Genomic DNA, 13,133 nt, shown 5'->3' on the forward strand with positions numbered 1-13,133 from the left:
AAAAAAAATGCACTAGGCAGTTTTGGGGCTTTAAAAATGGCGGGAGTGGGGTGTTAGAAAAAAAAAACGGCACTGAAAAGTGCCTTTACATTGCGGTCTATGGGAAAATAAATATATATGTATATATAAAGTATCAAAATAGAGATACCGTAGGCAAAGTAAAGAATTAAAAAGTCCAAAATTTAGACTTTTTAATTCTTTACTTTGCCTACGGTATCTCTATTTTGCTACTTTGTTATTTCCTGGACCAGGAACTGTAGGCGAAGGGAGCTCTCATTTGCCCTATACGGAGCTTTGAAATTGGCTTTGGGATTCCACAATCCTGATTGGTTGCCCTAGTCACGTGATCAGACAACACCTCCATTGTGGATTTGGATGGGGCTGTCAACGGTGTCTGGTTTTCAACAGGAGCAGAGACTTCAACGTCTGGATACCGGACCAGCACACCTAGATGCGGTGAGTGGGCACAGCTATAAGCTGTCAAGCACTTGCTGCTTTTTGGGTCCCTGTCCCGCTGGTGTTAGTTGTGTTGTACACGCATAGAAAGGCTTTTTCAACAGACATCTGTCTGTATACTTTACAAAGGGAATCACAAGTACTTATATACTATGTGTAACTTTTACATGACTATAGGTTTAACTCTGTACACGTCAACCGATATATAAGGGGCAAATTGTCATGATATTTACTTGTGAATCTTATATTGAGACTCTGACTTGTGCATATGTGTGAATCTCTACTTTGGACTGTGTATATGTTTATATACATATATATTTATGTGTTAATATATATATATATACATATATATATATATATTAAATCCTAAAAGATTAAATCAGCATTTCCTATCCAGCACTAACTAATCCCTAAAAAAATATGTGGTTATACAACCTGAGTGTTGAGGACCCTCAGCATAACAATATGGTATACAAACTTAATAGTGCCGAATTCCCAAATACATTGCGAAAAGGGAGCATAAATTGATTTAAAGCATTTATTGAAGCAAAAATAAAGGCCATTTATATTATGTATCACAATGAATATGGCCATTCAACTTCTATCATAGTGCACTATGGATACAGACAAAAAAGGGGGAATCATGATTCATAAAATAAGAGAGAGAGAGCGCTCTCAAAACTCAAAATCATAAACTGAAAAATTCTTAGAGTTCCAAGATCCTGTTAAAGTCACAGGAGGATTGCACAAAAGTTCCCAGCACTGAAGTAGAGGAATTATATCCTACAATCTAAGATTTTGAGGAAGCAAGGGTTGTTCTTTTCATGTAATATTTATGTTGACATTTTTGTGGCAAAATGTTTAGCAATGAATGCTCATTTAATCTTTCATTTAAATGTTTGTTCATTCTCCAACTCATCTGTTCTCTCATTTAATGATATCTGCAAATGCCCTCCATATATAATCATTTCTATCCATTGGTATTAGTAATGTGTAAAATCTCAAGTGTTGACACTTTAGAATAATTAATTACTAATTGTTTGTCCAATGGCTGCTTAGCAGCCTCTTTTTAAAGTTTGCAGACATGCTAACCTGTAGGTCTATGAATACGGCACGCAGTCGAAACGCGTAAGACCTGTCTGCTGGTCTTATCCCTGTATGTAGGATTTTTAATTTTGAAAATAAAGTTTATGTTTTATGGCATTTTGGGACTCTTACCGGATTATTCTCTTTTTTCTTCTGTGAACCCCTGAGGGATTGTGAGGAGTCCCCGCTGATCCGGAGTATCTCTTTGCCAAGGAAGCTTTGCTGGTTTTGGATCCGAGAGGAGCCTTTGATCTGTGGCTGGGATATTTGTTGCAGCTAGCGGCATAAAGACGGGATAACAAGCAGTCATTCCCCCTTCACCAGTGACCGGACTGCCGGATTGCAGAATCTATTTAGGATTGGTTCCCTACCCTACATACGTCATCGGTAGCTGAAGCGGATTGGTTCTGCGAAGTAGAGGTGTGGTAATACATGCAACGTCATCGCAGCTTTCCAGGCAGCTCGTGGTGGACGGAGGGCTAACGATTTGTGGCGATTCACCTACAGCATCGAGTGTGGGATCGTTTGGAGGCACCGGTCTGAAGAAAAGGGGTGAGTGTTCAAGCATTTTGTTTTCCCAGTTGCCGCCGTTCTTCATATGCCCACAGTGTGTATACACCAGCAATAGGTGTTTTCCTCTATGTGAAATTTAAAGAAACTCTCCAGCCGCCAGAATTTTTCTTTTTTGTGATTGCTAAGCAATATCTCCCCTCACTCTGGTGCCTGAGGTTTGTGGTTTCTTTACCAGGATCAATCTTTACAGCATGCAATAGTGACTGAACTAGTTATTATAACAGTTTTCAATCAAAATCCAAGCAGTCTATGAACTGCATCCACCAATATAGTGATGGAAGATATACAGTCTGACACTCAGTTCTATTCATTATTATCTTTGGATGATGATGATTTGGAAGGCATTGAACTGGATGACTTTTTACCACAGAATCCTTGGGTATTAAACTTGGAGACATGTTTAACAATATGGAGCTGTTGAGACTTAAAGAAATTAGACTTAAGCTAGATACCTGGATTCAGAAAAAATACCATGATCAAAACATGATACCCAGAGGGTTGAGAGTCAGGAAATTTCCTACGTTTGTTGTAACTGATTCCACTTTCATTAGTGAGTGGAACCAGATCCTTTCTGAATGCTCATTAAGACTGATGTTAATGCTAATTAAATATAAAACTGATCAATTGTCTATGGTTAGAAATGACATTGTGGTACTCCATATTGAACTCAACAAATGTAAAGATGTCTCAGAATATTGTGAATATGATAAAATGTTACAAGGGGTTGTTGAAAGCTCTAAACAACAAATTATCCACACAAAACATGTCAAATTTCTAAGGCCTAGATTTGGAGTTTGGCGGTAGCCGTGAAAACCAGCGTTAGAGGCTCCTAACGCTGGTTTTAGGCTACCGCCGGTATTTGGAGTCACTCAAAAAAGGGTCTAACGCTCACTTTTCAGCCGCGACTTTTCCATACCGAAAATCCCCTTACGTCATTTGCGTATCCTATCTTTTCAATGGGATCTTTCTAACTCCGGTATTTAGAGTCGTGTCTGAAGTGAGCGTTAGAAATCTAACGACAAAACTCCAGCCGCAGAAAAAAGTCAGTAGTTAAGAGCTTTCTGGGCTAACGCCAGTTCATAAAGCTCTTAACTACTGTGCTCTAAAGTACACTAACAACCATAAACTACCTATGTACCCCTAAACCGAGGTCCCCCCACATCGCCGCCACTCGATTAAATTTTTTTAACCCCTAATCTGCCGACCGCCACCTACATTATACTTATGTACCCCTAATCTGCTGCCCCTAACACCGCCGACCCCTATATTATATTTATTAACCCCTAACCTGCCCCCCACAACGTCGCCGCCAGCTACCTACAATAATTAACCCCTAATCTGCCGACCGCAAAGCGCCGCCACCTACATTATAGCTATGTACCCCTAATCTGCTGCCCCTAACACCGCCGACCCCTATATTATATTTATTAACCCCTAATCTGCCGCCCTCAACGTCGCCTCCACCTGCCTACACTTATTAACCCCTAATCTGCCGAGCGGACCGCACCGCTATTATAATAAAGTTATTAACCCCTAATCCGCCTCACTAACCCTATAATAAATAGTATTAACCCCTAATCTGCCCTCCCTAACATCGCCGACACCTAACTTCAAACATTAACCCCTAATCTGCCGACCGGAGCTCACCGCTATTCTAATAAATGTATTAACCCCTAAAGCTAAGTCTAACCCTAACACTAACACCCCCCTAAGTTAAATATAATTTAAATCTAACGAAATTAATTAACTCTTATTAAATAAATTATTCCTATTTAAAGCTAAATACTTACCTGTAAAATAAATCCTAATATAGCTACAATATAAATTATAATTATATTATAGCTATTTTAGGATTTATATTTATTTTACAGGTAACTTTGTATTTATTTTAACCAGGTACAATAGCTATTAAATAGTTAAGAACTATTTAATAGCTACCTAGTTAAAATAATTACAAAATTACCTGTAAAATAAATCCTAACCTAAGTTACAATTAAACCTAACACTACACTATCAATAAATAAATTAAATACAATACCTACAAATAACTACAATTAAATAAACTAACTAACTATCGGAATAGCCAATAGAATGCGAGCTCAATCTGATTGGCTGATTGAATCAGCCAATCGGATTGAACTTGATTCTGATTGGCTGATTCCATCAGCCAATCAGAATATTCCTACCTTAATTCCGATTGGCTGATAGAATCCTATCAGCCAATCGGAATTCGAGGGACGCCATCTTGGATGACGTCATTTAAAGGAACCGTCATTCGGCTAGTAGGCGTCGGGAGAAGAGGATGTTCCGCGTCGGATAGAAGATGATGGCTCCCGAAGAAAAAAGATTGAAGATGCCGTTGATAGAAGACTTCATCCGGATCATGGACCTCTTCAGCTCCCGCTTGGATGAAGACTTCAGCCGGATCATGGACCTCTTCAGCTCCCGCTTGGATGATGACTTCAGCCGGATCATGGACCTCTTCAGCCCCCCGCTTGGGCTTGGATCAGGACATCTGAGGAGCTCTTCTGGATCGATCGGTGAACCTGGTATGGTGAAGATAAGGTAGGAAGATCTTCAGGGGCTTAGTGTTAGGTTTATTTAAGGGGGGTTTGGGTTAGATTAGGGGTATGTGGGTGGTGGGTTGTAATGTTGGGGGGGGGGTATTGTATGTTTTTTTTTACAGGCAAAAGAGCTGAACTTCTTGGGGCATGCCCCGCAAAGGGTCCTGTTCAGGGCTGGTAAGGTAAAAGAGCTTTGAACTTTAGTAATTTAGAATAGGGTAGGGCATTTTTTTATTTTGGGGGGCTTTGTTATTTTATTAGGGGGCTTAGAGTAGGTGTAATTAGTTTAAAATTGTTGTAATATTTTTCTAATGTTTGTAAATATTTTTTTATTTTTTGTAACTTAGTTCTTTTTTATTTTTTGTACTTTAGTTAGTTTATTTAATTGTATTTATTTGTAGGAATTGTATTTAATTTATTTATTGATAGTGTAGTGTTAGGTTTAATTGTAACTTAGGTTAGGATTTATTTTACAGGTAAGTATTTAGCTTTAAATAGGAATAATTTATTTAATAAGAGTTAATTAATTTCGTTAGATTTAAATTATATTTAATTTAGGGGGGTGTTAGTGTTAGGGTTAGACTTAGCTTTAGGGGTTAATACATTTATTAGAATAGCGGTGAGCTCCAGTCGGCAGATTAGGGGTTAATAATTGAAGTTAGGTGTCGGCGATGTTAGGGAGGGCAGATTAGGGGTTAATACTATTTATTATAGGGTTAGTGAGGCGGATTAGGGGTTAATAACTTTATTATAATAGCGGTGCGGTCCGGTCGGCAGATTAGGGGTTAATAAGTGTAGGCAGGTGGAGGCGACGTTGTGGGGGGCAGATTAGGGGTTAATAAATATAATATAGGGGTCGGCGGTGTTAGGGGCAGCAGATTAGGGGTACATAGGGATAATGTAAGTAGCGGCGGTTTACGGAGCGGCAGATTAGGGGTTAAAAATAATATGCAGGGGTCAGCGATAGCGGGGGCGGCAGAATAGGGGTTAATAAGTGTAAGGTTAGGGGTGTTTAGACTCGGGGTACATGTTAGAGTGTTAGGTGCAGACGTAGGAAGTGTTTCCCCATAGGAAACAATGGGGCTGCGTTAGGAGCTGAACGCGGCTTTTTTGCAGGTGTTAGGTTTTTTTTCAGCTCAAACAGCCCCATTGTTTTCTATGGGGGAATCGTGCACGAGCACGTTTTTGAGGCTGGTCGCGTCCGTAAGCAACTCTGGTATCGAGAGTTGAAGTTGCGTTAAATATGCTCTACGCTCCTATTTTGGAGCCTAACGCAGCCATTCTGTGGACTCTCAATACCAGAGTTATTTTAAAGGTGCTGCCAGAAAAAAGCCAGCGTTAGATACGCGGGTCTTTACCGACAAAACTCTAAATCTAGCCGTAAGAGACCAGAAAGACTACAGCACAGATAAGGTCTTTTTATGGCAGAAACCCAAGAATCAACATAAATCAAGAAAGGGGGCACATAGGATGAACAGTGGCAATACACACAATCAAGACAATATAGTAAATAGCAATACATCAGAAATAGGAGCAGTGAGTAGTGAAGCCAGTAAACAACAAAGAAAGCATAGACGTAGAAGGGGCCAATATAAAAAGAGGGTTTCATTTTCTGATCCTGAGGTAACTGATGAGGAATTTTCATCCCAGAATTATTCTACTTCTGGTGATGAAGCATCAACCACAGATATTGATTCAGGGGATCCTATAGAATCTAGTAACACTACTGCCCCTACTATTCCTGACAATGTAACTCAGGTGGTCCAGGCTGAAGCTATTGATCAGGGAACACGGCCTAAAGATAAGTCCTCCATTTTGAAAAAATGTGACACAACAATAACAACAAATGAACAGGTGCCAACACAATCTCAAGGTGCTAGTGCACAGGTTTTTCGGCTTGTCCACAAACAAACAGAGGGAGGAGGTACTCATCTAAAAACCTGTGTCAATCACAGGTATGCATTGAGGGACAAAACTGAGAATTAGGTATCACCACTAATGTGATTAATCTCTCTTCATACACTCTAAATGACACAGAGGAAAGGGTTCTTAGCTATGGTCTAGGCTTTTGTCCCACTCGTAATTTTAACTTGTTTAACACCATCCTAGATGTCAACAAGTTTATCAGGAAACTGACCCTCAGAAAACATTTTTCTGACAATAGTGTAACCAATCCACAACATTCCATTCAAACTAATTCTGAACATACATTTCAGGATGCTTGTGATGCAATTTTGTTGGAAGGATTAGAAAGAGAATCTTTATACACAATGGAACAGGAAGAATCTAGAGTTTACCCTAGATTCAAGCCTGATTCCAACTTTTACCCTATACAAAGCAGGGGTAATGCCTTGGAGTTATACCACAAGAGAGTTGTAGAAGATTTAACTAATTTACACTACAGAATGACACAATCTAAGAGTAATCTATCTGCTATTGAAAATCAGGCAGTTACCACACTAAGAAATAAGGAAAATCTGGTCATCCGCCAATCAGACAAGGGGGGTAGCATTGTGGTAATGGATCGAATAGACTACATAACTGAAGCCTATCGTCAGTTAAGGGATCCAGAAACATACAAAGTTCTGCATAGGAACCCTACTTTTCTTTTCCAAAATAAATTGAGATCTTTGGTAGATGATGGAGTCGCTTTGGGGATCATTAACCTCTTAAGGACATATGACGGAATTTTTCTGTCATAAAACCATTGAGCAAACTGAAAGCTGTGTCCTTAAAGGGTTAACAGGGAAACCCACAAATATTTGGTAGTTGAACACCCTGTGGTCCCGATTTTCCATCATCTGCCAAAGGTCCATAAAAGTATTGACAATGTCAAAGGCCACCCCATTGTTTCGGGGATTGGGTCTCTCCTAAGCCTTCTGTTTGAATGGCTTGATAACATCCTTCAAAGATCAGTGCGAGGCATTTACAGTTATCTAAGGGATACCACCCATGTCTTGTCGTTACTCGGGGAAGTTCAGTGGCAGGAACATTACAGCTGGCTCACGATTGATGTTGTGTCATTATATTCCAGCATACCCCACGACAAGGGTCTCCTGGCCATTGAATTTTTCTTAGATTTGGACAATGACATGATTGATACCCACAAAGAATTTGTTCTACGTGTAACTAGATTTCTCTTAGAACATAATTTTTTCATGTTCGAGTGACAGTACTACTTACAACTCAGAGGCACTGCGATGGGGGCAAAATTTGCCCCCTCGTATGCGAACATCTTTATGGGATGGTTAGAGTCCAAACATGTGTACTCAGATACCAATCCAATGAGGGACAACATTGCTTTTTATAAAAGATTTATAGATGATCTTTTGATCATTTGGAGATCAAGTGAAAAAGATGCTGAACAATTTGTTCAGTACCTCAATGAACAAGACACAGGAGTCACCTTTACATATGAATGGAACAAAGAAAAAACATGCTTTTTGGATGTTGAACTTTTGGGGTCATTGTTGACCAATGAGATTAAAACCAATCTGTACCGTAAAAAGAGGCTGACTATGCTGCACAAAGCACCGATCTTAAGAAAAGGTTCAAAACCAGAGGCTACTCTAAAAAACAAGTAAACAAAATTTCCAAAGAAATAGACAACATGGATAGAAATGCCACTCTATCTAGTAATCCAACGAAAATGACAACTAAACAACCAATCTTCATTACTAAGTACTCATCCCAGTATCCTGAGGTATGTAGCATTATTAAAAAATATTTCTCAATTTTGTACGGAGATAAGAAGCTTAAGGCAGTAGTTGAAGATGGTTGTAAATGTGTCTTTTCGAGAAACTTAACTATGTCAGTAAATGGCACATTCCGTTGTGGCCATGCACGATGCAAATCCTGTGATTTTCTTTCAACAGGGAAAGATTTTTACTCCTGAGTTACAGGACAAACTTTTCTCACTAAGGGCTGTGTCATTTGTTCTACATCTTATGTAATTTATTTGATTGAATGTACAGAACATAAATTACAATATGTTGGAATGACTAGTCGTGATGTCAGAACCCGTATAAGAGAACATCTGGGTTATATCACTAATGAAAAGAGATGTTCAGCTCTATCAAGACATTTTTTAGATGTTCACCATCAAAATACCAACACATTTAGATGGAGAGCAATTGAACATGTGAAAAATCCTAGCAGAGGAGGGGATAGGGATAGACTCCTCTCCAAATAAGAGATTTATTGGATTTTTAAATTGGATACCCAAATACCCAAAGGCTTCAATTCTGAATTTGACGTCATTAATTATTGGTAATGGGTATTCATTCTCATACCCCAGTTTTTTAACTTCCGCATTTATCATATCATGACCTGGAATCTCTTAGAGAACAACAGAAACAAACTAACATGCCACATAAGTACCTTTTGCAGTGATATATTGCAACCTGTAATTGACTACACAGTTTGTAACCTAGTGCATAGAATTATTTTCTTAAAAATAAAAATAAAAGAGAACTCTGATCTCCAACTAAGTGCACCAGTCTTTACAGGCAGCAATAACTTACAGCATTAGTACATCAACATTTTCTTTATATCTAATATTTCATATATATACACTCATGCTCAATGTCATGTTCATGTCAGGGATTGCTTTCTATATATAAATAAAAAAAATATATTTGCGTCTATGTGAGCTGCTTTGAATGGTGTTAAGTCAATGACAGTAATGCAAATATGCACTATCTGTTCAATGACACTAGTAGTTAAACTGTATTTATTAATAAGTTGTGGTACAGTACTTCAATGCAACATTTAGAATTGGGAAATACATCTTCTAAGCAAACCCTAAAAATAATAGTTACAATCTAAGATTTTGAGGAAACAAGGGTTGTTCTTTTCATGTAATATTTATGTTGACATTTTTGTGGCAAAATGTTTAGCAATGAATGCTCGTTTAATCTTTCATTTAAATGTTTGTTCATTCTCCAACTCATCTGTTCTCTCATTTAATGATATCTGCAAATGCCCTCCATATATAATCATTTTTATCCATTGGGATTAGTAATGTGTAAAATCTCGAGTGTTGACACTTTAGAATAATTAATTACCAATTGTTTGTCCAATGGCTGCTTAGCAGCCTCTTTTTAAAGTTTGCAGACATGCTAACCTGTAGGTGTATGAATACGGCACGCAGCCGAAACGCGTAAGACCTGTCTGCTGGTCTTATCCCTGTATGTTGGATTTTTAATTTTGAAAATAAAGTTTATGTTTTATGGCATTTTGGGACTCTTACCGGATTATTCTCTTTTTTCTTCTAGGAATTATATCCTGTAATTGAATGTACCACGTCCAAACAATAGATATACAGTGGATGGTCAGAGTGTGTCTGGATTTGGAAATTAGATCAGTGACCGCTCTTGTTCCAGTAAGGACACTGATAGCTGTATTTAGGCAGTTATACCAATATGCAAAATATCCCTTTTATTCAGGTAATCCCACAATTAGGCTATAAACATTCATTGTTTCCGAGTTGAAACCACATCTGTGCTTTAGAATAATCCGCTGCAGCGGTTTATACTTGCGGTTTTGAGAGAGTCCCACCAGTACAGCGGTCCCACCCCTTGCTCTCTCTCTCCCCCTCTCTTTTGCTTTCTCTCTCCCCCTCTCTTTTGCTCTCTCTCCCCCCTCTCTTTTGTGCTCTCTCCCCCCTCTCTTTTGCACTCTCTCGCTCCAACTCTCTTTTGCTCTCTCTCCCCCCTCTCTTTTGCTCTCTTCCCATCTCTTTTGCTCTCTTTCTCCCCCCTCTCTTTTGCTCTCTCTCTCCCCCCTCACTTTGGTCTTTCCCCTCTCTTTTGCTCCCTCTCTCCCCTCTCTCTTTTGCTTTCTGTTCCCCCTCTCTTTTGCTCTCTCTCCCCCTCTCTTTTGTGCTCTCTCTCCCCTCTCTTTTGCGCGCTCTCTCTCCCCCTCTCTTTTGCGCTCTCTCTCCCCCCTCTATTTTGCGATCTCTCTCCCCCCTCTCTTTTGCACTCTCTCTCCCTCCCTCTCTTTTGCACTCTCTCCCCCTCTCTTTTGCATGCTCTCTCTCTCTCCCCCTCTCTTTTGCTCTCTCTCTCCCCCTCTCTTTTGCTCTCTCACGCCCCCTCTCTTTTGCTCTCTCCCCCTTTTTTTTTTTTGCTCTATCCCCCCCTTTCTCTCTCTCCCCCAGGCCCGGACTGGCCATAGGGCATCGCTGGTTACCTTAGCCCCGCCCACCAGTAACATCATGTGTGGGTCAACTTAGCACACAGTGATGAGCAGTGCGGTTGTATATGCGCGCACAGTCTGTGACAACAGTGACTGACATCATGTGGGAGAGAGGGGCCTCAACAATGGGACTACTGTCTGAACTGAAGTACAGCGTGAGCTTGCCCAAAAAATCTGGTAACTGAGTCAGAGAGAGAGCAGTGAACAAGGTAGGTCAGACCGTCAGAGCAGGGGTGGAACTACGGGGGGCCTAACTTTAGAAACTTTTTTATTTGTCTTTTAAAAAAAAATTGGGGGGGCAGCTATGACGGCTCTGGCTGGAGTCAGTGGAGAGATACTCAGGTCAGCTCAGCACACAGGCGCATTGCAGTGAGGGGCGCCTGCATGTAGTCAGTGTATTTCTGAGGGCATTAATTTTAGTAAGAATTTTGCTGCCAGCTGCTTACAGAGTCGAGTGTTTCATTGGGAATATGTTACAGCAGTCCAGGGAGACATGAAGAAGAGAGGGGCAAAGATTAAAACTAAACCCCTCCCATTTTAACCAGGCATGTTTACTGTTAGTTTCACTTTTATTTTATGTACTTCCTCCCTCACACAGCCAAGCCCCATGCTGATGTGGTGCAGACACTGTTTGTTGAAGGAATGAAGGCTTCAGGACAGGTTAGGACTGTACAATGCTTCTAATGCTGCCTAGAATGACAACATAACAAGCAGAGCACACTTTAACCCCTTGGCTACCAGAGAGGATTGCAGTGTATTCACTTGTTATGTGCTGTAGTGCATTTTGATAGCCAGGGGGTTAAATTCTGCTTCAGGATGAATGTTTTTGTTCTATAAAGGCATTGGAGGTGAGGAGGTTATGTGTGGGACTAGCTGCTCTGCTCTTTATTACAAGCTGCCGTTTGTGATTTACAGCCTTTAGGGCACATTGACAATGATGTTTGTAGACTGTAAGGCTGTTGCCATAAATGAAGAGCTTGATTACTAAAGGTTAACTAGCAAAATAAAAATGTGTATGTGTGTAAACCACTCACATGGCATAATTGCTCATCTGTTATTTTATCTAGTGAGTGTGGTATGTTTGTGTTTTGTGTTAAATTGAATTTTACCCCTGACTCGTGACTCCTAATTTTCTGGATTATTTACTATAGATCTATATACAAATACCACTTTCTAGGTCCTAAAAGTAGAGCTCATAAATATTCTTACTGCCTTCTAATTTTAAACACATTTGTTGACCCCTGGATTACATATAATCTACATTCCATTTTTTCCTTTGAGAGCAACATCATATTATATTTATATTACAGAACAAAATAAATTTAACATCTGTGTGTATTTGTTCTAAAAATATCAGAGTTCACAAGATTTTTTTTCATGTAGTGGAAAAAAATACCTACATTTTATATTTTCTTCCAATGGCTGCAAAGGTTGTTGATGAGCTTGCATGCTGCTAGTTTTAATATTGCTATTGTTTACCCAAAACTGTGTTTAACTCCAACAGAATGTTAAGCACATAGTCAAAGTCATCTCCAGAAAAGCAATACACTAATGGCTTGTCAGTAAACATGTCCTATGAGCCCATCTGGGTCTGCTGTGCAAGCACTAGTGCAATAATAAAATGCCCTAGAAAACTGTCACATTTTATGTCCCTTTAAATAGGTTTTTCATTAGATTTTTTTTAATTCAGATACATCATACACAAGCACATTTAAAAATACAAGTTAAATATCTGTTTTAATGATAAATGTATTACAGGGAAAATTTAATGAAGGAAGTGAATAATATACACACAATCGCACACACACACACACACACACACATATATATATATATATATATATATATATATATATATATATATATAATGTGTGATTGTGTGTATATTATTCACATATATATATTTAACATATATGTATATATATATATATATACAGGTAGCCCTCAGTTTACGCCGGGGTTAGGTTCCAGGAGGAATGGTTGTAAATCAAAACTGTTGTAAATTGAAACCCAGTTTATAATGTAAGTCAATGGGAAGTGAGGGAGTTAGGTTCAACGCCCCTCTCAAAATGACATAAGTAGCGTCTAATACATTATTTTTAAAGCTTTGAAATGAAGACTTTAAATGCTAAACAGCATTATAAACCTAATAATAAAGATTGTATCATCATCAAACTAAGTTTAATGAACAAAAACATTTGCTAACAGCACCTAATAAAATAATCACACAACAGACTGCATCATCATCAAACT

General features: G+C 39.0%; 2 protein-coding genes across 10 annotated transcripts in view; one reads left to right on the forward strand and one right to left on the reverse strand.

Annotated features, from left to right (window-relative positions):
• Positions 1-13,133, reverse strand: part of LOC128663867 (phospholipid scramblase 3) — a 95,340-nt gene that overhangs the window by 64,644 nt on the left and 17,563 nt on the right. Inside the window, exon 1 of one of the 2 annotated variants that reach the window (XM_053718424.1) lies at positions 1,675-1,869. The exons of the other annotated variant lie outside the window; for it this stretch is intronic. The gene's annotated coding sequence lies outside the window, so the exon portion shown is untranslated. Of the gene's footprint in view, positions 1-1,674; positions 1,870-13,133 lie in introns of those variants that run through there. 2 annotated transcript variants of the gene reach the window in all.
• Positions 351-13,133, forward strand: part of LOC128663865 (phospholipid scramblase 3) — a 201,994-nt gene continuing 189,211 nt past the window's right edge. For 2 of the 8 annotated variants that reach the window (XM_053718416.1, XM_053718423.1), the window contains exon 1: positions 359-456. In XM_053718416.1, coding sequence (XP_053574391.1) covers positions 376-456 — 81 coding nt within the window. In that variant the 5' untranslated portion in view covers positions 359-375. Of the gene's footprint in view, positions 457-1,952; positions 2,095-9,955; positions 10,127-13,133 lie in introns of those variants that run through there. The other 6 variants (XM_053718422.1, XM_053718414.1, XM_053718417.1 and 3 more) reach the window with 6 other exon arrangements.

The sequence above is a fragment of the Bombina bombina genome, chromosome 6 (genome assembly GCF_027579735.1).
Source record: "Bombina bombina isolate aBomBom1 chromosome 6, aBomBom1.pri, whole genome shotgun sequence".
Lineage (NCBI taxonomy): Eukaryota > Metazoa > Chordata > Amphibia > Anura > Bombinatoridae > Bombina > Bombina bombina.